This window comes from Caloenas nicobarica, chromosome 8, assembly GCF_036013445.1.
Source record: "Caloenas nicobarica isolate bCalNic1 chromosome 8, bCalNic1.hap1, whole genome shotgun sequence".
NCBI classification, from domain to species: domain Eukaryota; kingdom Metazoa; phylum Chordata; class Aves; order Columbiformes; family Columbidae; genus Caloenas; species Caloenas nicobarica.
The window spans coordinates 24232867-24257634 of record NC_088252.1 but is presented as its reverse complement, the minus strand read 5'-3'; the positions used below and the strand labels follow the sequence as shown (position 1 = coordinate 24257634).

At 43.1% G+C, this 24768-nt stretch overlaps 1 protein-coding gene across 1 annotated transcript in view; it reads left to right on the top strand.

Annotated features, from left to right (window-relative positions):
• Positions 1 to 4195: 4195 nt before the first annotated feature.
• PDE6D (phosphodiesterase 6D) overlaps positions 4196 to 24768 on the top strand; it is a 37827-nt gene continuing 17254 nt past the window's right edge. Inside the window, exon 1 of the mRNA XM_065640153.1 lies at positions 4196 to 4342. Coding sequence (XP_065496225.1) covers positions 4293 to 4342 — 50 coding nt within the window. The 5' untranslated portion in view covers positions 4196 to 4292. The remainder of the gene's footprint in view (positions 4343 to 24768) is intronic.

Below are 24768 nucleotides of genomic sequence, written 5' to 3'. Positions count from 1 at the left end.
AGCAGCTAAAATCACTTGGTTTGTTCAGCCCAGAGGAGACTGAGGTGAGACCTCATCACGGTTACAGCTTCCTCACAAGGGGAGAAGGAAGGGTAGGAGCCGATCACTTCTCTTTAGTGACCAATGACAGAACCCATGGGAATGACAGGAAGATGTGCCAGGGAAGGTTTACGTTGGACATTAGGAAAAGGTTCTTCACCCAGGGGGTGCTGGCCACTGTAACAGGCTCCCCAGGGAGGTGTCACGGCCCCAAGCCTGACAGTGTTGAAGAAGAGACTGGACAATGTCCTCAGACACACGGTGTGAATGTGGGGTTGTCCTATGCAGGGACAGGAGTTGGACTCAATTATTGTTGTGGGTCCCTTCCAACTCAGGACATTCTATGGTTCTACGATTTTATGGCAAGAACCAGGCAATGCACGAGAAGCTGTAAGCGGGGCCGCTAACGGCAACAAAGGACTGAATGGTTGCACAGGGCAGGATGATGGAGGCTGCCAGACCAGCCCCTCAGGCCAGTCCTCCCGGGGCACGAATGGAAAAATGCCAAGAGATGAGGTGAAAGAGCACAAGGTGCTAGAAGTTATTTTAAACTCCATAGGAAAATGGTCCATACAAATGTCAAACCAAAGGGCAGAGCTCAGTCTGTGATGTGGAGGAGCGGAGAGGGAGCTGGAGAGGGTGAGATCCTCTCCAGGACACAGACCAGGGGCCAAAAGCCTCTCAACAAGGTAGAAGAGCAGGGGTAGAAACAAGAGGGCTTGTTGGGTTCTTACCTTTCCTAAGATCTGTACACTCATCTGTGCCGTGCTGTGAATAAAGCATGCGTCTGTTAAACATCCTTTAGTCAAGAGCAAAGTGCTTCTGGCTCTTAGGTAGTCCCTGAAGATCAAACCATGGACTGGCAGCACAAGGACAGGAGAGCTTTCAAGGAATCAACACCAAAAACCGTTAGGAAACCAATGGGGCTTAGCCTGCACCTCAGAGCCATCCGCAGCAGGTCCCCAGTGTCCCATCGTCCAGAGAAGGGGTGTCAGACAAGCGCAGACACGCAGATGTTGGGATGCTGTTGTGACACTCTGGGCTTAACAGCAAATTGGATGTAAAAAACCAGGCTCTGTGCAGGAAGGGAACACAGCCAGGGCTATAACAAGTCATTCAGTAATTTACTTAAGCCACACTTAGATCTCATCTGCATAGGGAGGGAGAATTACCTCTTTAATCACATCCTAAACAGGCCCTCAACCACGGCTGGTGTCACCCTGCAGACAAGCTGGAAGAGTTGCCTTGGGCAAGCAGTGTGTGGCCTCATTTGTCTCAAGAGTCATTAAAGCTGAAATCCCAGGCTGAAATACAAATGGAAATATATGATAGTGAGCCATTTCTCATGGATCCTTTTTGGAACCTCTTGCTTGAGCCTGTGGGTACGAACCAGCTGTGTTGGCCCTGTGTAGGTCAGCCAGGAGGGTCTGTTAGGCTGCCCTGACCCCTCCCAATTGCTGACAGCAAGCCTGGCTGAATGACATGGATTTGAAGGATAGCATCAGCTAAGCTCAGCTTTTGAGATGGATTTTTTTTTTTTTTAAGAGAAAAATACGAGGATGCCATGCTGTGTTGTCTGCTTTTAAACTGCTATTGCAACCTCTTGCTCCGCCCACACGGCTTTCTGTGTGCAGGGAGATGTTAATCCATTTTATCTTTTAATGTTGGCATTATCTCTTGACTCACCCCATCTCTCCCCCTTGTGATTCTGCAGTCCAGGTCCCTTTTAGGCAGCAGATACTTCACCTTATTTCCCTGCATTACCTGAGAAAAGAAACCATAAATCCAGAGTAATCTCCTCAAGCACTGGGGTCATGGAGCCCCAGAGAGACACTGAGAACACGGTTTCCCTCAGTCAGAAGCTGAGGCATGTGGCTACAAAGTCACCTGTAAGGGACAGAGACCAGGAAGGGCGTAATTAACGCACAGTGACACCTCTCTGTCCTGTAGCTCATGTCACACCGAGTTTGGTGTCTGGTTCTTCAGGCTCTTCAGCGCTCTGTGCCTCTGGCTGCTCATCCTGCCAGCATCTGCCTCTGCCTGCCAGGCTGGCGGCACCAGCTGTGCCTCTTGTAGGTCTGCACCTCCTGGGGCCCCAGGACACAGTTCTGGACCTGCTTCTTCCCCTTCCAAAGTCCCAATTCTGATGTGTCATTGGCAAGAAAATTACTGCCAGGCCTCACCAAGGAGAGGGCTGACAGTGAAAGCGGGTACTTCTATGTTTTGTATCTTTCTCCTTACCTTTCATAAATAAGGTGGTTTAAACAAAAAACTTGTGAAAAGAGGTATGCTAAGACAATATAGAACCTTAACAATAACTCACATAATGCACACTATATTCAGAAACCATTCAGAAGGCTAGATTGAGCCACCAGGATGAGGATCTGTTTCCTAAAGCATCTGTAATACTTTTCCTTCCCAAAAACATAAAGCAAGATAAAATCAGCTGTTGGCACCATGGCCATGTTAGAACAGAAGCATCTGCCTGTGACTGAATGGCCAGTAGCTCTAGGGGCAATTTGGCCAGAAAACACAAAGGCCCCAAGTCTAAATTCTGGAAACACTCCTACCCCTGTGCTAAAGAAGCCCTTCGATGCTGCAAGAGTTCCTTGCTGCGAGATCGATTTGGTCTTTGGCTCTTTCATCTCTGAGGAGCCTGATTGAGTTCCTTACATCTTGTGTAAACTGACATGTCATACTTCCACCCGGCAGGCTCTTCCCACACACATGACAATTTGTTTCTGCCTTCTTCAAGTCTGCTTTTCTTCCTGCTCGCCTTTTCTTGCCATCAGTCTTTTCCCCTCTGTGATCTTTAGTCCCTCATCCTCAGATAGCATGCAATTACACAGCCCATCTAAAACCCAGGAAGGACTCTTAATAAAAGATAGATATATATTAGCATAGCGCACCCCTGGCGCTCTGCCCAGATTCAAAATGATCTGTTCATACACTTTTAAACTGATGGTGCGGAACTGAGCAGGGATCACATACATCAGGGAAATAAATGCTACCTATTTTTATTATTAAGATCTCTTATTGGTTATACTGGCAGTGGCCTTGTCCTTATGCATTAAACCCGACCTTTATTAATGTTCATGTTCTTCTCATTTGTACAGCGGCTGATTTGGAGGCAAGCGGTGCCATGAATATATTGACGGCACCGTGACTGTTCGCTGCTCCTGTTCTGAGCCTAGATTACAACAGCTGCCTTTATTTTCCTCATGACTTATTAATGCTTTCTAGTAGCTACGCTCAGATTGTTAATGGAGGAGTTAATTTGTCGTACTCATATTAAAGAATAGCCTGGCTTCTGGGATGTGCTAAAGAACCAGAGATTTTCCCCCACAATCTGCTTTGTTACACAAAGGCCAAATTTCTGCAGTACAAAGAAGGCTGCTTTTGTTCTAGGGAAAACAAACTATTTATTTTAAACTTTCTCCATCACCCTGGCCCTCTAAACTCCAGCCTGGGCACGCAGCACTTGCTCTGAACCCAGCAAGCCCCTGTGTCCCCAGACCGGCCCAAGCCCACGGCTGGAGCTGGGCTGCGCTACCGCCCAGCGGCCCGAGGGACGAATTCCCCGCCGGTCCCGCCCGCCGTGTGAGGAGACGGGCCGGCCGAGCTCCAGCGGCTCGGGCGCGTTCGGCACCGACCCATGAGAGCCCTCGTGGGGCGGCTGCTCCTCAGGCCTGCGGCTGCTCCTCAGGCCTGCGGCTGCTCCTCAGGCCTGTGGCGGCTCCCTGCCCCAGGCTCCCCCTCGCCCGAGCCGCCGCCTGCAGGGGCGCCCGCTTCCTCCGCCGGTCGCGGCCCGCGCCCCCCCGCGGCCCAGCCTCACAGCGGCGGAGCGGCTGGGAAAGGTTTGTCCTGCGGCGACTCCCGTCCCCCGGCGACGTCAGGCTGGGCCGAGGCGTGCGCCTTAACGACCGCTGCGCAGCCGCCATTGAATGAGGGAGTGAGGGCGGGCGCGCGGGCCCGCTGTCTGATTGGTCAACCGCGCCGTCCTTCTTGCGCCAGAAGGCGGGGCGGTGAGGAGGCCACAGGGGTTGATTGGCCAGTGTGGCTGGCCGGGAGGGCGGGGTAACGTGAGGCCGCTCGGGTTGGTTGCGCCGGCCAGTGGCGGGTGCGAGGGAGTGTGGGGGGTGGGGTGGGGGGGTCCTGAGGCGTCGCTGTCACCGCCGCCTTCCCGCCCAGGGCCGTGCAGCCAGGCCAGCCCGGCCCAGCCCCGTCCGCCCGCGGCGCGGCGCGGCAGGACCATGTCGGCCACGGACGAGCGGGCCAAGGAGATCCTCCGGGGCTTCAAGCTGTATCCTCCCGACGGGGGCCGTGAGGCGGGCGGGTCCCGGCCGGGAAGGAGGGCGGAGGGGGTGGGGGGGAGTACGGGGATCGTCGCCCCCCTGTGGCGAGGGCGCGTGCAGGGCCCTCGAGGCGGGAAGGGGGTTGTCATGGAAACGCCTCGCCAGCTGGGCTGTTCCCGATGGCGTCCTCCCCCCCACACCCCGGGGAGCGGCTGAACCCCCGCGGGGCCGGGACCGGCCCTGAGGAGCGGGGAGCGGGGAAGGAGCCCCCGTGGCGCCGGGCCCTGGCTCCCGTCCCTGCTCCCCGGGGCGCTGCTGTCAGGCGCGGGGTCCCCGTCCAGGAGGCGGCAGATGGCCAAAGCCCCCAGGGCGGTGGGGGCGGCCTTCCCGGAGCTGTCCGCCGGGGGAAGCGGGGCTGGGCCGGGAGGCGGCGGCCCGGGAGCCGCGGGACCCGCCCGCCTCCGCAGCGAGAACGGCTTACGGGAGCAGGTGAAGCGGCTCAGCTCCCGGGAGGATCCGGTGCACTGAGGCACCTCTGCTTGGAGAGGAAACACCTGGTGTTCAGGTCCAGCAGCAGCTAAATATCCCGATCCTTTCACATCGTGAGGTACCAGCAGACGTTGCGTTGGTCATACAATATCTTTTATTGCTAACATTGACCTGCTCTAGGCATTAATGCCTTTCTGTGCAGTTTATTTTAAAACTTTTCATGTTGCGGCTTTCAGAAAAGCATTCTTATTTCAAGTCTGTGTTATCTGAATGTGAATTTAATGCTGGTGAAGTGAGATAGATCTGAGCTTGGAAGAGAAGCAAGATCCCACGTGCACCCTTCTCAACCCAGGATTTCAGTGGAGCAGAGAAAGGCTCAACCTAAAGGCCCATGTGCAAACTGAAGGTGGGAGAAATATGCCACATGTAAAATAAAACTACTGTATTTTACTATAGCAGATTCTTCTAAGCTTAGAGGATAGATGCAGCCTTGCTAGCTTGATCTTTAAACACCAGAAAATTGTTGTGGGTCAGTTTGTTTTCTGTTTTACAACAGAAGTCAACAGAATGCTCTTTTGATCCAATACTATCATTTCTAAACAGTGTGGGTTTTTTATGCAGCAAGATATTAATAATCTCTATGCCAGCTGTACCAGGATCTAATTTTCTAGGTTGGATTTAGACAGATAGCTGCTATCAAACTATAAGCAGATGCTTTTAACTTTTCAATAACTGTCCCCTCCCCCAGCTGTTAATACCACATCTGGTTCCTTTGCTTCTGCGTTAACGCTATTGACAGTTGTCTTCATTTATGAAGATGTAGTATTTTAGCTGTCAAAACATGATTTAAAAACCTTTTTTGCTGGCAATTAGAAGAAGAATAAGCTTCTGACAAGACCAGACTAAGCTGTTGGTAGAAGCGAGGAGTGCCTGGAAAGCTAAGCCTAAGGAACAAATTTTTAAGTACTTTTTGCATGCATTTGTATATAGTCTTTGCTGGAGAGCAGAATTTATATGAAGGCCTTTGTCCAACTTTGGATGAATTAAACCATTTCATTGTTTTTTGGCTTAAGTAGAAAATGCTTTTTGCCCTTTGAAATGTTAGACAAACCTAAGGTCAACTTCTATTATCTCAAGCAGCTGTAGCATGGACAAGAAGCTTGAGTACAAATACTTTGCAGTTCCAGGTTGAGATACCTCAAGTTTAGTCTTCCGTTGCTTGTCCTTGAGAAAAAAACCTGATATGACTTTTACTTCTTACAGGACAGTTTTAAGCAAAACCTTGACTGTGCTTCTCAAAAAATACATTTTAGTACTTCAACAGCTCAGGTCACTGTCTCCCATGCAGGCCAGGTAGCATAAAGTTTGAGAAACCAGAAAGTTTCTCCAAACATTTCATAACTGGAACTTTTAGCAAGCTAAAATAGCTGGGGGAAAAAAAAAAAATCTATATATGGCTTTAGAAAACCAGTAGAGTGGCTGAACAGACATTCCTCATTTATGAGGAAGCCTCGAGACGCTGCGCCATCCCCACAGGAAACTCCTCGTGCCCAGATGTGACGTGCTGGCTTTCAGGCAGCCGTCACCTCAGACTCCTGCTTCCTTCTCTAAGACCAAGCGTGTGTTCTACAGAACATTACATTTTAAAGAGGTGCTTTATCTTCCACCCATTCTGCTGCTGCGTGTGCTAATTCAATTTGCTTAATAGAAAGGAAGACAAACACGCTCTGAAAAGTTGTTAAGTTTATACTTTGAGTACTTGAAAACTTTTTCCTCCCCTCCCAGGAGGGAGGGAGTTCAACTCCACGGATTTAAGCACACCCTGCAAGCTTGGCACTTTAAATTGAACTTGCTTTTAGCACAAGAAACTAGCACAGTAGTACACCTCTGGTCTGTATGCATTAGATTCCTTGTGTGGCAAGGCCAGTTGATGCAGTAGAAAGCATCACTGAGGAAGCAGGCTTCCAAAATACTTGCTGTAACACAGGAACAGGCACTCTAGTTGGAAATCCAGTTCATGTTTAGTAATCAGAGTTTCCTCAAACAGATTCTGTTTACTTGTGATTTCCTGAGAAGAGGTTAATTGCAGGCTTTCCAACTGATTGGGACATGCTGCTGTGGAAATTATAGTTCAAATCCACCCTCTTCAATGCAGAGATATGCTTTCCTTCCTCTATGACACTAGTGCAAAAACATGTTGTGGCTAGTGTCCTGAAATTCAAGCCAGAAATATTTACTCCCTCTTCTCAAGGATTTCACAATTTTGAAAGAGATTAAAACTAAAAGAGAAATATTTAATACTTGCAGGCAAATAAGGATATTCATTATACTCTATTATACTTGTCCTAAGGAATTTTTATGGCATCAGTTAAAAATTGAACACTGACAGTCCGGTAAGTGTGTTGCAGTAAAATATTGAAAGCAGCCAGCAAAAACTTTTATAGTTTGTCACTTCTTCAGAAACAATATTTGTTAACAGAGCTGGTATGTTCATCAGCTCCCTGTTTTGAAGGCACTCACCTGAACAACAGTTGTTACACTTAACCTGATAATAGCTACAGGTAGTTTAGTACTATGAAAATGCAGACTAATATTGCTCTGGAATATTAGCCAAGTCCTATTTCTGCACATATTTATGCACAACTGGTCCTATAATCTCAAATGCATGAAATTTGATTATGCCTTGTTTCTCCAGAAGATGGGACAGTTACTCTGTCAAGCTACAGAGCAGTATTTTACTTGACCCTCACCATTTCAATACATTCTTCAGGTTTCATTCTGTCATTTTATCTTTAGAGTTAATGCACACAATTAAATGTATGTATTTGTCATCCTTTTTCATTAAAAAGTAATAGTGATAATTTATTTCCCTAGTTAGGGAAAGACACAAAACCCAGGTGTTTTTGTTTTCTATGGCTTCCCTGCCACCAGGCCCCTTCATAATTTGTGAGTTGCCTATTTACTTTTGTTCTGATATAAACACACACAGTTTTGGTTTGGGGATTTTTTTTTTTAATGCTCTATGTTCACTAGAATGAGGACACTGTAGACAGCTATCCTATTTTATTTTGTTTGCCAACATTTGCAAAGCATATGCGCTTTGCTTTCTTACATAGCATCCATGCTGTAGATTAGAAATATCCAGTCGTGGTTTGCAACAACAGATTCACATCCAACTCTTGAGGGACCACAGTTCAGCTTCTTTATACTCTTCTTCCTGTAATGTTTCAGCCAGAACAGCAAGGAATTAAAAATCCAAACAAATCCAGTTGGGTCGCATAGCATAGTTAAGGTGCTAAGACTAACCTCTCAACATATGAGTAAGCACATTCATTTTCTATTTAAAATCTTACAAGTCAAACAAGATATCACCTATTTCATTTGCTTCTGTACAGAGGAGTCTTATCAGAATTGGATCTCTGTAGTGTTAATTGCCATATAGATACTTACCAGTTTAGGATAAGCTTCACCATGAACTTTAAGGCTATGCAGTGTATTTTACTGTACTTCAGAAGTCTTCTAAAACAAATTATTATGGTGAACATAGGCATGAAGAGACAATATTAACTATAGGTCAGAATAATTATGAAGTTATGAAGCTAGTATTTGTGGTCAGTATAAACATATGCCTGTAGCTCAAGCACTCTAACATTTGTAGGCAAATCTTTGTATGTCAGAGGCTGTCCTGCTTTCTGGAATCCTCAAAGTTCCCTGTGCAATATCCTGCCAGCTTCCAGAACTTCTTACAATCCTCCTCTCACCATTGTTTTTCTGTCTAGAAAATCATTCTAGCAGAGCATTAACCTCTTAGAAAGATGGATAGAGCTGTAATGAAAATATAGTTATACCAGAAATCACGAAGAGATTCTGTGAACTTTATATTACTCAGAAACAGAAGTCTCTCTTTCTGCAAACTTCTACCTTGTTTCTGCTGTACACAGAGAAACTGTGGTCAATAACAGTCTTGCCTATCAACTCCTAGATAATCACTGAAGTCTTTAACTAGTTTGATGCAGCATTCAGAAGTTGAGAAGCTCCATCAAACCAAGTTTCCAATTTGTTAGGCCAGTAGATCTTTAGCTGCTTATTCACTTAAAATACTTGACTGTTGTAGTATTTATAAAACTAACAAGGTAGCAGCTTTAGTTGGCTTAAAAATTCCCTTTTGTTTTGAGGTTTCCTCTGGGGCTTCCTCAGATCTCAGTTTGTTTAGACTTCTTGCAATTGAGCAGAAAGATGAATCACTAAATTCATGGGTTAAAAGGAGACACTGGCCAGCTAAAAGGCGAAGCAGGTCTGCCCAGCTTCTGGGCAGTGTATTCTGGAGAGAGCCAAAGCAGAACTCGCATGTAGCTTGCACCAATGCAATTTTGAAACACTCTAGGAAACATGAGTTTGTGCTCCCCATCCGTGTTTCTGGTTTCTAAAAACTGCAACATTCTTTCATCTAACACAGAGTTCATCACTTCTATGACCTGAAAAACTGGTCTTCTGTTGTTCTTGAACTTTGATTACCCCTTTCCTGTCTAAAGGGTACTTTACAAGCAAGAGTTGTCCACATTCCCAGTTTGACTGCAGAATAAGTTCCCACCCTGGCAGCATCAAGAGCCTTTAACCAGGTTGTACTTGGTATTTAAGTAATTGTCACTGTGGTCACAGTGTCTTTACCATATCAGGGTCGTTTCCAGCACTGATGGAAGTTCTGCAGTAAATGTTGATCTGTAGTTCTGGCATCCTAAACACGGACTCCTCATGTTTCTTATGCATAAGTCACAAGGCATATCTGCAAATAATGCAGGAGCACTTTTAAACAGTTTTGGGTTTACCTGCCTGGTTCCTCAACGAACAGCAAAAACTTCATGCCCCCCCCACCTTGTTCACTTCCACTGAAAAAAAAGTTTAAATATTTAATGATGTTTAAACAGTGATTTGCATTAAGTTTACTGTTCCTTCCATAGAAAGACTGAGCTGCAGTCAGTTTTCTGTATTTCAGATTTAATGCAGTCCGCTCAGAGTTGGAAGTGGCACATTGTGCCCTTGACAGCAGAAGAGGCATCAAGGGCTCCACCATCACCAGAAACAAATGAGTTGCCAGGTGCTACAGATAATACATCTTAACCAACACTGATTTGAAAGTGTAAACTGACATTGAAGTTTGAGTTTTTCGTTTTAGTCAGCAATAGTACTTTGACACCTCATTAGAATTCTATTTCTAAGATTTGTCCTTTTATCTCTTCAAAGCTTACCCATCCAGCATTTCACTAGAATTATGATTCTGGTATTTTTAATTGCTTCCTTATTGTTGACCTAATAAGATAACTAAAATAATGTAGTTGTCATTAGCCAAATTATCTTAATATGACATAAAGGAAATAAGGGACAATAATTTCAGTTACTCTGTGCATCCTTGGCAGAGATCAAAATCCTTGGAAGTATTAGGTGCCTTATGCTACAGCCATTGTTACAGAGCAGAACAGTCATTTAATCCATCAAGCGATAATTGATACAGCTTCTTCCCCACTCCTCACTCCACCCCCACGCATCTTCACAGCCAAAACGTGCAGAAGAAAACAAGCTTACACAGATATAGACAAGTAGGGAAGGCATCTAAAAATCCTGAAGTTAAATAGTTAACGTTCAGAGTAGGTGTTTCGATACAGACATCTGATGTGTCTCCTGTGTCTCTTAAAAAAAACAGTTTTCTGTTAGCTAAAGCAGTCTCAGCATGAAAGCTGATTCAGCTTGCCCTTGCACATGTTTACCTCTGAATTTAAGTTAATCTGGACAGAATGTTGAATCAAAATTTTGCTATCTTATGAACTTCGTATAAGGCACTGTACTGACTTCTGCCTTGACTTCCACAATTCATGCAGTATAAGCCTCTATTTCCCCATCTCTAAGCTGGGAAATCAAGGCAGCTTCAAATTTGAGCTCAGACACTCCAATAAAAGATAAGCCAATTTTTTGTTTACACCTAGATAGTCAGAGTTTGTGTAGAAGTATGAGGAATGCCAAGTTTCCAGAAAACATGATCTCTTAAGGTCCACGTGGAAGTATTGAATTTTGTCTTTTTCTGCGTATTAGTATAACAAAATTTATCAAAAGTTAGTTCAGTAAGCACACGAAAAGTGATTTTAGCATGTCTGTTGCTTCTATATCTTAAGAAGCAGATCATGTATTTACACTTGATATGCAAGAAACTACAGTACTGAGCACTAAATGCTAAAAACCATTCTCAGGGGCTGCCTTTTTTACACTGACACTACATCAGGAGCACCCACAGAAACGGGAGGTTTGACCCCTCTGTAGCATTGCTCCCAGAGCGGCATTAAAGAAGAGAGTTTTTGAGGGGACACCCCCATACACTCATGGGGCATTACTGTGAAGTTCCCAAAGCCATTCAACATCACATCCAAGGGGTCACAGCAGGACTGTTGGGAGGCTCTGCCCAGAAGACACATGATAGTTACTGAGGTTCTTGTGAACAACAGTAGGAACCACATCTCAGCTGCATATTGCTAGAACTGATGGACAGACAGGATCTTCAGTTGTGATTATGAACCTGAGATTACATTGTCAGATTTCTCCTGAACAGAGTTCTCACTGTCACAGAAATGTTAAGTATAGAAGAGACTTAAGGGAAACAGTATCAGATTATTTCAGCCATGAGTGAACCTTCAAGTTGATTATGTTCATGACTAGAATATCAGGCAACATTCTTCTAGAAGAATGACGAGCTTAGGTAAAAAGGAAAATAATTTCTTTTCAGTCAGCCTTTGGGATAACAGTGCACAAAAGCATCATATTATTAAGTTTATCCACTGCTGTATTGAAAGCATTGCTTAACTAACTAGGAGCAATATTATCTTCCATTAGAGAAAAATGGGAGAGCAGGGGATTTTACTTCCCAGTAATTCTATAGAGCAGTATTTATATGGGCCAGTCTGTATGCTACACGGTGTACATAAGCTTAATCTACTCTGTAGAGTTAGAAGCTCATTTGGTCCTTGGGACAGCTGACTATATTCACATTTTCCTATTTATTGACCAAGAAAAAGGGAGTGGGATCCTACACTGTAATCACCAATTAACGTATACCCCCCCTAAGTAGACTGCCTGCATGCCTCCCTCCTCCTCACTTCAGATTACTTGATTTAAGCCTTTCCAAAAGGAAGGTTACATGTGCTTGGAACCAAGAAATCCATCTGATGTTTTATTAAGAGTGTCAAACTTCTAATCAGGGACAGCCTGCTGGGCAAGCAGAGAGTTAATGTGAAGTCACTTTGGGTTGGAAAGTCAAAGGGAATTCTATTTTTAGGAAACAGAAAAAGTAGCTATTTGCATGGCCTTAAATGAAATCTGTGTTTGGGAAATGCTTATAGTGACCCTCACTACAGAGGAACTGATCTTCTGTGCATCTATTGGCACAGACTGTTGCTGGCTCTGTACTTAAAGGGAGTTCTGCAGCAACCCAGCCATGCTTGCAGAAAGAAGTTTGCAGAGATAAAGTAGAAGAACCATCATCCCCGTTACTGTACCTCCATGTGGTGGAATAGGCCTACTCGTCTGGGAAGTGGACACCAAGAAGTATCTACTGACCTTTAATACAGGGTTCTTTTCTGAAGATATTTGACTTCCAGTTTAAGTCTTTAGGATGGATTCTTTAGTGCATTAGAATACTGCCTTCCAGTCAATAGTCCCACTTAAGACTTGTTTCTCTAGTAAAGTTACTTCGTTTTCCAGAAACTGACACAAGGAGGAAAAAAGCTCTTCTGATTGTGATATTGCTTGAATCTTCTTAACCTTGAAGTGATCTTAAAAAAAAAAAAAAAAAAAAAGAAAAACTCATTCCAGGAAGTGGTGTGGGTTTGTTTCTTCTTCAGAGAGAGGACATCTGAAAGATATCTGCCCTTATATTCTTCCTGATGTGTGCTTCTGTCCCAGCAGCTGTGCAGAGCTTAGATTACCATCCCCAGCTGCTCGTTACCTCATTTTCAGATTTACTAGCTGAGCACCACAACCTCCTGTTTCAGTCAGAATGAGGCATACTGGCTTAAACAGCTTAAGCAATAGGTTAAGGAGCAGAGACCTGTGCTGGTCAAGTAGATCAGGTTAGCAGTTTTACAAACAGCTCAGCTGTTAGATTTGAGGGAGAAAGTAAACAGCAGCTGGGGGGGCTGTGAACCACCTTCAACCACTGCTGCTGGCAGGTGTCATGCCCACAGCCTCGGTCTTAGAGCAGATGGATTGTTCTCAGTACAGCTTCACACTGTCTTCTTCAGCACTGACTCACCTGAGGACATGTCTCACATTACCACGCTCAGTCACCCTTGCAGGACCAATTCTAAAATCCTAGCTCAGCACTAGTGACTTGACATTGCTACACCTGTGGTCATATAACTTCTTTAAGTAAGAGAAATGCATTTGAAATAACTTTAAGGCAGTCATCTTCTCTTCCCCTTGTTCCATGCAAGAAAACTTCAGCATTAATGTGCTGTGTGACAAGTTCCTACCAAGACACCTGGCAAAGTCACAAACAGGGTCTGGGATCACAGAGCAAGTGCCCTTAGAGACTCTGTTCTCCTACAACTCTCATAATGATCCAGACATAGGAAATAATTGGCTGAAAATCACATGCAGCCTTGGAGAATAAATACCTGTTATTTTAAAAATACTCTTTCCAGAAAGAGAGCAGAAAGCCAGTAAGTTTCTCAATCCAGTTTGAGCTGCTCATTTACATTACCCTCATTAATCCACCAGGAATCGTTACAATTACACTGTTGCCATAAAAATACAATATTTAAACAGCTCCATGAACTGTTTTATGTGCTTCCCGCTGTAATTCCCTCAAAGGTATCTGCATTATACCAGCATAACACTGTCCTTAAGCTCAGCTTCTACAGAGAAACATTTAGCTTTATTGAAAGAAAGAAAAAATGCTACCCTGGTTCTCCTAGCATCTTCCATTAGAATAAGTTCTTTAGAGTTTTAAACAAACCAACCCTCAAACCTATAGATGTACTTTAAGGTAGCCTGAACTGAAATACTACTTACAAAATAAAAATAAAGATTGCCTGAGGAAAGTTGTAAGCTCACCTCTTCAAGGCTCTGGTCTGTTCCTCAGAAAAGAAGATCAAAGCTCCCTTCTCACCACTGGCAGCCCCACCATAACCTCTTTCTCCCCATCTATAAAAAGTAGAAGTGAGGCATTAACCAGACAGCTGCAAACCAAGCCTCTGCTCCTCTAAAGCCTCCAGCCACACTGGCCTCCTCAAGGCTCTCTTTCTCATTTAAATACAGCCCTGCCAGAGGCCAGGTGAAAATGGTTCATGGTGGTCTCTTGCATTTGTTTCACTGATAAAACAGTAGTTCCTTGTTTTCCCGCTTAATAATGTCGTTTGCACAAGTCCCAGTTTTGCCAGTTCTGACATAGTAAATGCTGTGAATGAGGCAGAGGCATGTTTGAAAAGATGCAAATTCAAATTAAAAGAGATTGTATTTTAATGTAGGCACACCTGTAAAGAGTCCAGAGAATGCTAAATGTGGCATTATTTGAGCTTTCTGTGTATAACTTCACAGCATTGACATTCGCCTTAAATGATTATGAAGATACAAACTTTAAAACAAGATAATTTTTAAAAACAACATTTGTATCGGCTGTGTGTAACTCTGCCTTTTCAGTAACTAAATTGTTATTATTTTGTTGTTATTAATAACTGAATTGAAAGAATCCACTTGTGAACTGCAGCTAATTGTATTATTTACACATGCTGTGCTTTTTCCATGGCAGAAATAATATATTCCTAGCTGAAAAATGTATTAATAGATTTCGATTAAAACATATTACAAATACTCTGAACATTACCATATAGCTATAAGCTTATTATAATCTTAGTATAAATCTAACTATAAATCTTATTGACAATGAAAGCTATAGGAGCTGCTTGGAAGTAATAGAGGCATCGTTTTTGTGTCATTTTAGCAGAGATTTCGTTATTGTATTCCCACCGTAATTCTTCATCTGAATTCCAGTGCATGTTAAAGCAGAGAGATGCTGGTTTGGAGAGACCGTCCATCTTCAGGAGATCTCCTTGTGACACACTCAGTGGTTCACATCAGTGTAGTTCACATCAGTATATCTGTGGAGGCTGATGAAAGTAGAACATTCAGAACCAAATATTAGTATTTTACCTATTCTAAGCTCGTTTGGAAATGTACTTTTTACTTGTAATTTCAGTGTGTTGCTGTAGCGCTTTTCAAAACAACTTATTCTCCTTTCAAACTGCCACGCTGTCTAACGCTGGAAAATACTGGGATGGTTAAACTGTCAAATCACTAATCCACACTGCAAATTTAAGCACTTCTCATATTCTAGTAGGTTCCTAAAAAAGCCCTGTAATTCTGATATGGAGTCCTTGTTTTTTGAGAGTTCTGCCTCAATCTGTGTAAATCCCCCTTGATTCTTCCTCTCTGCCTCCGCGTTCAGCAGCCTCTGGTCCATTTACAAGATTAGTTTCCTCATGCAACTGCCAATCATTCCCTCCTGACTGTATTTTCAATTTTCATGTGATCCTCCACTCGGTCTGTGTGCTCTAAGCTTTCCTCCCTTCCTCAGAAGAGACAAGATAATGAACTTGTTTTCCTTGAATAATCTTAGTCCTGTCAGTTTTAAGTGGAAAACCAAAGATTGTTTGATCTATATTGCAGTATGTGGTCCTGCCATTAAGCTAATTTACTGCTTTTGCTTCATTAAGTGATGTACTCGTGTCCCATGTAGCAGCTATTGATTTTTATATCCTATGTTTTTAATACCATGTATCCCAAAATGACTTGTTTTGTATAGCAGCCTCCTATCATGTCAGCGGAAATTGTTCATGGCTCTCAAAAATAACAGTGCCATGTCAGCAGAGGAAAAACGGCTTTTAAAAAGATGCTACAAAATGGTTCTTTCAGTAACTTGCCTAGTGCTCCAGAGATGTAACTACTTCTGTGGCTCAGATCCATGACCTATTTTTTTCATATCCCTTGGAGAACCACCTTTGATTCTCACTATGGCCTTGTCCTGCGAGTTTCAAGGGCCTCTCACATTCACCTAATTAATCACATCCTTACTTACTCCCTTGGCTTGGTGTTGAGAGTGTTTGTAATCATTTTTTGCCAGTTCATCCCTGGAAAAATAGGGTAGCTGGCAGTGAAGATACACTTCGTGTTTATTCATGGAAGCCCTGGCCGGAAGGGTTGTACTGTTTATAAGGCTAAAGTATGCCCATTTCTCACGCACATATAGCCCAACTTTTTTTTAAAAAAAACAAAACACAAAAAAACCCACAAACAAACAAACACCACATAAAGTATTTGTAAGTCCACTGAGATTCAGGCCAGTACTGTCGGCATGGGTTGTATATCTGAGGGAGCATTTAGGCTAATGCCAGGAAAAGGGCGACTTGTTCCTCTGCTGTGCCATGTCAGCAAATAGGAGATTGGCATTTGTCATTGTGGACTTTATGAAAGTGCTTGTTGTAGCTGTTTCTCTGGCTGATTTGAATTTTTATTTTGTTTATTAGGTGAAGAGTGTTAGTGCCAGGGCTAAATACTGTTTTACTATAAAATCTCAATAAGATTAAATCCCCTTGTGATTCTCTAATTACATTCCGAGGATACTGAGTTGCTTTCCCAGAGAACCCCTGGTGATCTCTAGATGTATCCCTGAACAACAGAACAACACTGGGTTGAAACAGCAAGGGATACTGAGTGTGAGATGTTGTGGGGCAGTGTTAAAGGTGCAGAGGTTCAAAAAAGCCTCAGGTCCTTTGAGTGAACTGCCTTTAGTAGAGCTGAGTGACTTCTGCCCCACCAGCTCCACTGTCACATTGGTGCCAGTGGGGATATGCTGCGCATTGCTGTGAGACTGAACAAAACAGTAGAGCTGGTATTACTTCTGCTTCAGTAGTTAGTTTTCATTCTTGTCGTAAACACAAATCCTTGTCGACTAATTAACAGATGTACTGCAGCAACGGTACTTGTTTCACCTTTTCTCTGAAGGCTGCAATTGGCATTTGATTTGGAAGCTGTGTGAAGTGTATCTTTTCAGGATTTCTTTCATTTTTGTTGGGTTTCAGCAGTACTTGTGAGAGAGGGCAAATGAATGTACCTGGGAAAGGAAGTTCAATTGTCTGGCCTATTTTCCTGAATAGCATACAGAGCTGTAATCTCACCCCGAGGGAATACACACCATCTTTATGCCAACTGGCTTGGACAATACGGAGCTTTTCAGTGCCAGGAGTTTTTGAACTGATGTAGGTGCACTATGTAAATGTACTGCACTGAGATAAAGCAGCGTCTCTGCTTCTCTTCCCCAGTGTCGAAGAAAAGGTGGCTCTGCTGTTGCAAAAAGCTCTAATCTAGATAAAACCATAGGGTTTATACGCTTAAAATTTACTCCGGCTTAACTATTTCTGCTTGATTTGCGCACTGTGCATGCTTTTATCCCAGGATGAGTGTGTCCAGTTCCGAATCACAGAAGTCACGTCAAAGCTTTGGATTTGGACTCTCTCGATGCAGAATAAGAATATTCAGGCAAAGGTTAGATAAGGGATAGTTAGCTCAACTCTAAATTCACTCCATGCCTTAGTCTGGATTGGCTCATATGCATTGACAAGCTCCTAATTAATTCAATTGCTAGTGAAAGGTACTGTTTAAAAATTAACATTGTGTTGATAAGGCATTGAGGAACAAATTCTCTTTCAGTAGAGCAAGGGGAGTTTAGACAGAATCAGTGTGTAAATGCAAGAGAAATTCAGTGCTTGACCTTTTATTTGTACCTTGTATGACACTCCAACAAGAATCTCCAAGTGCTTGCATTACTGTTGATTTTGGTGGTGTGAACACCTGCCTACTAACAATTAGAATAAAACTCACAGCTCATTTCCTGGAAGGTAGGAGCTATCAGATGTAATGACTGCAGGCTTTATTGATCTGGTGGGGATTTGGAGTGCTAACAGACAGCCTAATGGTTCCATAGCCAAATAAAAATCCCCAAGTCCCTGAAGTCCTTTGCACAAAAGAATTCTTCCTCTTTTGCAGACCTCTCTGAAACCAAGACATGTCTCTGTGAAAACTGAGCTACAGGTTTTCCCTGAAAGGAGTTTTTACAGTCTTGCTCAATGGTGATTTTTTGTTTTGTTCTGTATGGGTGGATACCTCACTTGACAGTACCACTGAAACCTGCCCTGGGCTAGTTGCTGTTCTCAGCAGCACAACCGCATTCATTAACAGATCCATGTAGTACCCTCCAAAAGAGAAGGTGAAGGCAAACCTGCCTATCAGAGCTCTTAGTCTACACAGAAGCAGTTCTTCGAGCAAACATCATCAGTGCCATCTTTTATAGCTAAGTCATCGCGTTAACAGACCTTGTGTCCAAACAAAATCACAGGTGCTGAGTGAATGACTGCACAGAAGCAGATGGATATCGCTTTCTCATCTCTTTCTGTTGGGATGTAATCAGTGTCTGAACCATAAGGCAGATTGACCCAGCAGACTAAATGTTCTTATAAGTCCCAGGGAGGCCTTAGCAGACCTGATCCCGTACAGCTGATCTCTGAGCCTGAGTGTTCACTGCTCTGGGTTCAGATTTCTTCATGCTGCTTGTACCGAGAGAAGAAATTCATGTTCAGTGACATTGGCTAGGATTGCTTTGCCAATAAGTTAATATTATTTATTTTGTGTATAGTAGTTTTTATCAGCTGCACAAATGTTTGTGGACATAGTGTTGAACTTCAAAAGAAAAAATATCCCAATAGTCTTTGTAGAGGCACAAATGGGATGCAGTTTTTCTTGTAGATCTGAAGAAGTGCTTTAATTTTAGTCTAGAGAGGGTGAGTGAAGAAAGCTTTACAACAGGTGACATGGAATAATCTTACTATCGAAGCTGTGAGATTCTGGAATTTACATTTAAGGAAGGCTGGAGTCTCAGGAATTCTGCAGGAGGCTTTTGAGATTGCTTTCAAGGACTGTTATTTTTCTTCATAGGTAGAAACATTGCTGCTTCTTAAGGCTTTATTGCTTTAGTTATAGCTTCAACAAGTAGAATAGTTTTCCTATCATTTTAATGGGGTGAATCAACTTACTGTATAACACTAAAAATTTAACAGGAAGCAATGTTCTCACTGATACCTTGAATAAAGATTAAGTATAAAATTTAATCTTAATTTTATAGGTAATGCTAGGTAAAAATTATCCTGGAAACTAAGAGGTTTTCAAACTTAAAGAGTAGCTAACTCAACTAGGGTTAAAAAAAAACACGTTCTGTTTTCAAGATCTGTCTCCTTTAAAACACATTCGGGATGTAAATATGTAAACAAATGATGTGAGTCTATCACTTGACATACTTGCTGCACCTTCATCATTGAACTAAAGTAGGATTGTAAAGAGACTTGCTCTTGAAACTAATTCTTTTTAATGATTTACAGTTTGAATGTCCAAGTTGTTTAGTTCAACTGAGAAGAATACCAGGGCTAAACTATCACAGACAACTGCTGATTTTCCTGTTCACATTTCCACTATCTCACAAGTTAATCTTCTGTGCTCTGCTCTATATCAACAGGGGTACTTCGGTAGAGAGGGAGGAGATGGCTGCTCCTGTGGTAAATAACCTGTTTCTTCTCTCTTAGTACATACATCTGTGTGAGAACATTTTCACCTTACTTCTCGTACCAATACTTCTCCGCAGAACGGTCTTTCTCCAAGGGATATTTAAGGAGCACACAGCTCAGTCTACGAGGACTGACACATATCTTTCCCTTAATTTGCAGAATTTGTGGGTCTGCAGCTGCTACAAGTTTTGGTTGGGTTTTGCTGATTTTTTTTAAGACGACTGAGAAAAAGGATTCCCATAAAAGGTGGAATATATATTTGTTCTGTGTGGCATATTTTTTTGCCAACAGAGATTACAGTAAAATTCTTGAGTAAACAGCATCCATCTGAGAGAGGCAACCAAGCTAGCAGAACTATTTCCTTTGTGAACGCTCTAATCACCTGCTTAATGGTAATTTATGGCAGTACAGGAACGATTAGCAGGAGACTTTACAAACATAGATGTCTACGCAGCATGTGCACCCTGTATGTGTGACCTTCGTGGTGCTGGTTTTTGATGTGGGCACCAGTCCGAAGGAATGCTAGGGTGAAGAGCCAATGTGGTTGAACTGCTAGACATACTACCGTACCCAGCCTTTTTTATCCTTGGAAATTGAATAAATAAAGGTTCTCTAAAGAGAGGAAGCCCAGTTGAGCAGCTTGGAGTACAGACACAAAGAATCCGGAATAATTTTTTGCACTGTTGAGGATGGCAGCTTAGTAAAATTGGGGGGGAGGGGGTGAAATTAGAGCTCTTTTGGATGAATAAATATAAGGGAAGCCTTTATGCAAAATATTACTGTAACTGCAGGCTCACGTTCTGATTGCCTTATCAGGGGAGATGCATCCTCAATGGCATCTTTGTTTGTCTTACAATGGCAGAAGATAGAAAATAAGCAATTAAAGCAGACTTATTGAAATGAAAGGCTGTTCGGATGCCACACATCTGAGCATTCAGCTATGCAGTTCTAGCTAAGATTGTTGGTTAGTTTTTCTATTTTAAAAACCCTAATTTATTGCTGCTTTGTGTACTTGCTTTGTAGTGTGGCCAGACTACTGACAAGAGGTAAATTCTCTTTTTGTTTCAACTGTGATCCTCTTTTCCTGTTTCTCACCCTAAAGCAGACTTACGAATGTGAACATAGAAATGAGAGGTTAATTACTTCCATTATATTCTTGGGACCCTTGTTATACCAACAAATCTTGTAAAGAAATACTATAAAATCTGTTACTGGTCAGCTCAAAAATAGATGGACTTTGCTCTGATTGTTTATCAGTTGACATTCTAGTAGGAAATAGTGTGTTTGAGCTTTGAGAAAAATGAAAACCAAACTCCTTGTTCCCTAGCTTGTGGTCTAAGTGCCAGCTGGGCATGAGCAAGTCCAATGTTAAATTCATATCTCCCAGGAACATGAGATACCCCCAGGAAAAATCAGCAGACAGCTTTTGTATAGTAAAAAAGAAATATATTTTCAAAAGTAATTGGTTTGGTTTTATCCTGTAATATACTACCTGTTCAGCAGTCTAATATCAGTGGAAGATTAACATTATTCACTCATTTAAATGTCAAATCTTTATGGCAAACCAGCATAGATTTTGAGTTAAATCTCAAAGACTCGCTTTCTCCTTGTGTGTGTGTGTTGCTTAATCTCCCTGGCCAGTATCGAGGATGTTGTGATCTCCTCATTAAAGACGTCACACTGAGAAGATTGTAGTAGAGGAATAAATAGAACAAGTGTTAGGAAGCCAAGCAGCTCATCTTGGTTGAACTAAAATGCACTCCCCACAAACTGGCTTCCCCATAGATTTGTTTCTTCTAACTTCAAGTAAGAATCAGTTACCATTTTGCAATAGTGTTAATAGGCTGCATAAAAACAATACAAGTGTGAGTGAAAAATGAGTCCTTGCCCATTCTCAGCTGGATCTGGTGAGGCTGGAACTACTAGAAACTTTTTCAAGCAAAGTTAAGTTGGGAAAAACTTGCTGCTGAAACCTACTGCTTTTTTCAAGGAGGTTTTTTGTTAGGTTGTTGGGTTTTTTTTTGATTCCAGGACTTTCCTTAGGCCTTGTTCTGCTCTGATCCCAGCAGATTCTGAAAGAATGTAGTGAAAAAAGGAAACAAGACAAGATGCAACAGGATGAACTCTTCCCTCTAGCAGCTGCCTGCTTGCAATCCCTCTCTGGGAAGCTTCAATAGCTATGGAAACAGCCAGTCCCAAATACAGTTCCATTACAATACAGTGTAAGGGGATATCTCAGTGTTATGGGTCCATTCGTGGATCCTTTTAATAGAGCTGGTCAGGTGGCATTCATTTTGGAAGCACAACTCTGCTTAGCACAGAGTTTATTTTAAGTATTTTAACAAAACAGCTTCAAGACTTGGCATTTTCCCTGGAACTTAGACTAACGGCTTGACCACCAACTGCCCGTATTCTGAGTCTGACTCAGAGAGTGCTGATGGAGGGAAGGTGCCATCCAGCTGTTTGGACTTTAACAAAGTATGTTTATATTGGTTCAGCTCTTAATAGTCCCTTAGATTATCATCTCTGAACGCCATTCTGCACAAAGTGGATGGTGGCTTTGTACAAAATGGTGCCTGCCTGTCCCTGCCAGCAACGAACAGCCATAGCATTTGTCCTAAGACTTTGTCCTTTCAGATTAACCACTAACCATATTTTGCAAAGTTATTGCTACAGTTCCTGTAGCTGGCAATTTTAAGGGCAATTTGAATACAGGAAAAAGTGCTGTGTTTCCACTCGTTTATTGGGCTCCCTTTTTACACTTAATGAAATTTTGTGGAATGAAGCCCTGTATATAAAAGCATGTTAGAAACTGCTGTGGTGGGTTGACCCTGGCTGGATGCTGGGTACCCACCAAAGCTGCTCTGTCACTCCCCTCCTCAGCTGGACAGGGGAGAGAAAAAAATAGCAAAAGGCTTGTGGGTCAAGATAAGTACAGGGACATCACTCAGAAGTTACCATCGTGCGCAAAACAGACTTGGCTTGGGGAAATTAGTTTAACTTATTACCAATCAAATCAGAGTAGGATAATGAGAAATAAAACCAATTCTTCAAACACCTTCCCCCAAATTCTCCGTTCTTCCGAGGCTTAATGTTGCTCCCAAATTCTTTACCTCCTCCCCCAGCAGCACGGAGGGACAGGGAATGGGGGTTGCAGTCAGTTTATCACACACTATCTCTGCCACTCCTTCCTCCTCAGGGGAGAAGTCCTTGCACTGTTCTTCTGCTCCAGCACAGGTCCCTTCCACACGGTGCAGCCCTTCAGGAGCAGACCGCTCCACCACAGGTCCTCCATGGAGTCACCAGTCCTGCCAGCAAACCCACTCCAGCATGGGCTTCCCACAAAATCACAGCCTTCTCCAGGCATCCAGCTGTTCCAGTGTGAGGTCCTCCACGGGCTGCAGGTAGATATCTGTTCCACCATTAACCTCCACGGGCTGCAGGTGGATCTCTGTCTGCTCCACCGTGGGCTGCACCACAGGCTGCAGAGGAATCTGTGCTCCAGCACCTGGAGCACCTCCTGCTCCTCTTCTTCTGCACTGACCTTGCTGTTTGCAAAGTCATTTCTCTCACATATTTTCACTCTTCTCTCTGGCTGCAATTGAGCAGGTGTTGTTTGGTTGGTTTTTTTTTTCTCCTTCTTAACTATGTTATCGCAGAGGTGCTACCACCATCACTGATGGGCTCAGCCTTGGCCAGCGGCAGGTCCATCTTGGAGTCATCTGGCATTGGCTCTGTCAGACATGGGAGAAGCTTCTAGTGGCTTCTCACAGAAGAAACCCCAGTAGCCCCCCTGCTACCAAAACCTTGCCATGCAAACCCGGTACAGAGGCATCTCTAGTTTTTAGAGCTGGGGAGATTTTTTAACTTAGCTGACTACTTCTCTTAAGTGAACAACAGAACCACCTGCGATATTAAGCATGACCCATATATGGACTTTGCTGAAACGCTTTGTGTGAGCTCAAAATATGCTTGAGTGTCCAGAGTTAAAAATTAAAAAGAAAAGGAAATTAAGCATTTTCACAGGAACTCTGAACTAAAATGAACCAAGAAGGCAACAAATGCAGTATTTTCCCCCATGACTCCCCTATTTTATATTTCTGGAGTTTTAAAGTTGTCTTAATGAACAATAGTATTATTGATAAGTTCCAGAGTTTTCCTCTTTTTTCTAGCTAGAAACATTTTGCTTCTATTGTCAGAGCTCATACATCTACTTTTTGTCCTGCTTTAATATGCCATTTTAGACACTAAAAAGTACTTCTAATTCTGCAACAAGTCATCTTTATTTGCTTCCTGCCCCTCGCTTCCATTAGTAATTCTTGGCAGCACTTCAGAACCCCCCTGCTTCCTAGTTAGGGTGAATGAGAAACCATCAAAAGCCAGAAAAACATGGAATGAAGGAAATCGCCAGCACTCGCTCTGTAGTGTGATTGCTGCAATTTGTGCTGCTGCAAAGTCGCTCCACGTCAGAGTAAGAGTTTCCATGAGCCAGAGAGCACAGTTCCTGGCTGACTGAAGAGAGGACAATGTTGGCTATTGAAGCATGAGATTTGAAGCCAAACACCTCCCGAGATCTCTTTCCTCTTCTCTTACTGATTCACTGTGTGGCTGTGGGCAAGTCTTCAGGCTTATTTCCCAGCCTCTACAATATGCAGTTACTGAAAAGCTACTTTGAGAACGTTATTGGAAGTTTTTGAAGCAGCACATAGTACTAAGAATTAAGTTAGTAGTCACTGAGCTGTAGCGTATTGCCTATTCAGCGGGACATCCTATCTTCTCTAGTTAAATTACAGGATTCGTCTGCTCTGTGGGGTAGCTCTAGGTAGTGACAGTGTGAAGCTGTGCAAACTGGTACCGCAGTGAAAGAGTTAGTACCAAAGCCTCGTCTCCCATCAATTTCCAATCTGCAGATCTGTTCTTAGAAGTGCATGATACATTCACACCTCCAGTAAATCACATGTTCTTCTAAAATACATGAATCTGACAAACCTATGGTTTATTGGAGCTCAATAGCCTGGTGTGCTGGAGAGCTCTGTAAGAAGAGTCATGAGGTGAAGGAGGAAAAAAAAAAAAGATTAATGGGGGGAAGAGCATGTAGTCACAACATAAGCACTGGCAGTTGGAAGTCATCTAGGCTTTTTGTGTTGTCAGTTGCTTATTTTACCAGGTGGACCCTTTCAGACCAAGATGTTGCTTGGAGTTCAGAGGACAGATAAACTGAACTGCAGGGGAACCTGCTGATGCTCAGCGATGCCATTTTCAATAAACATCACTTTGCTCAATAGAGAAATTAT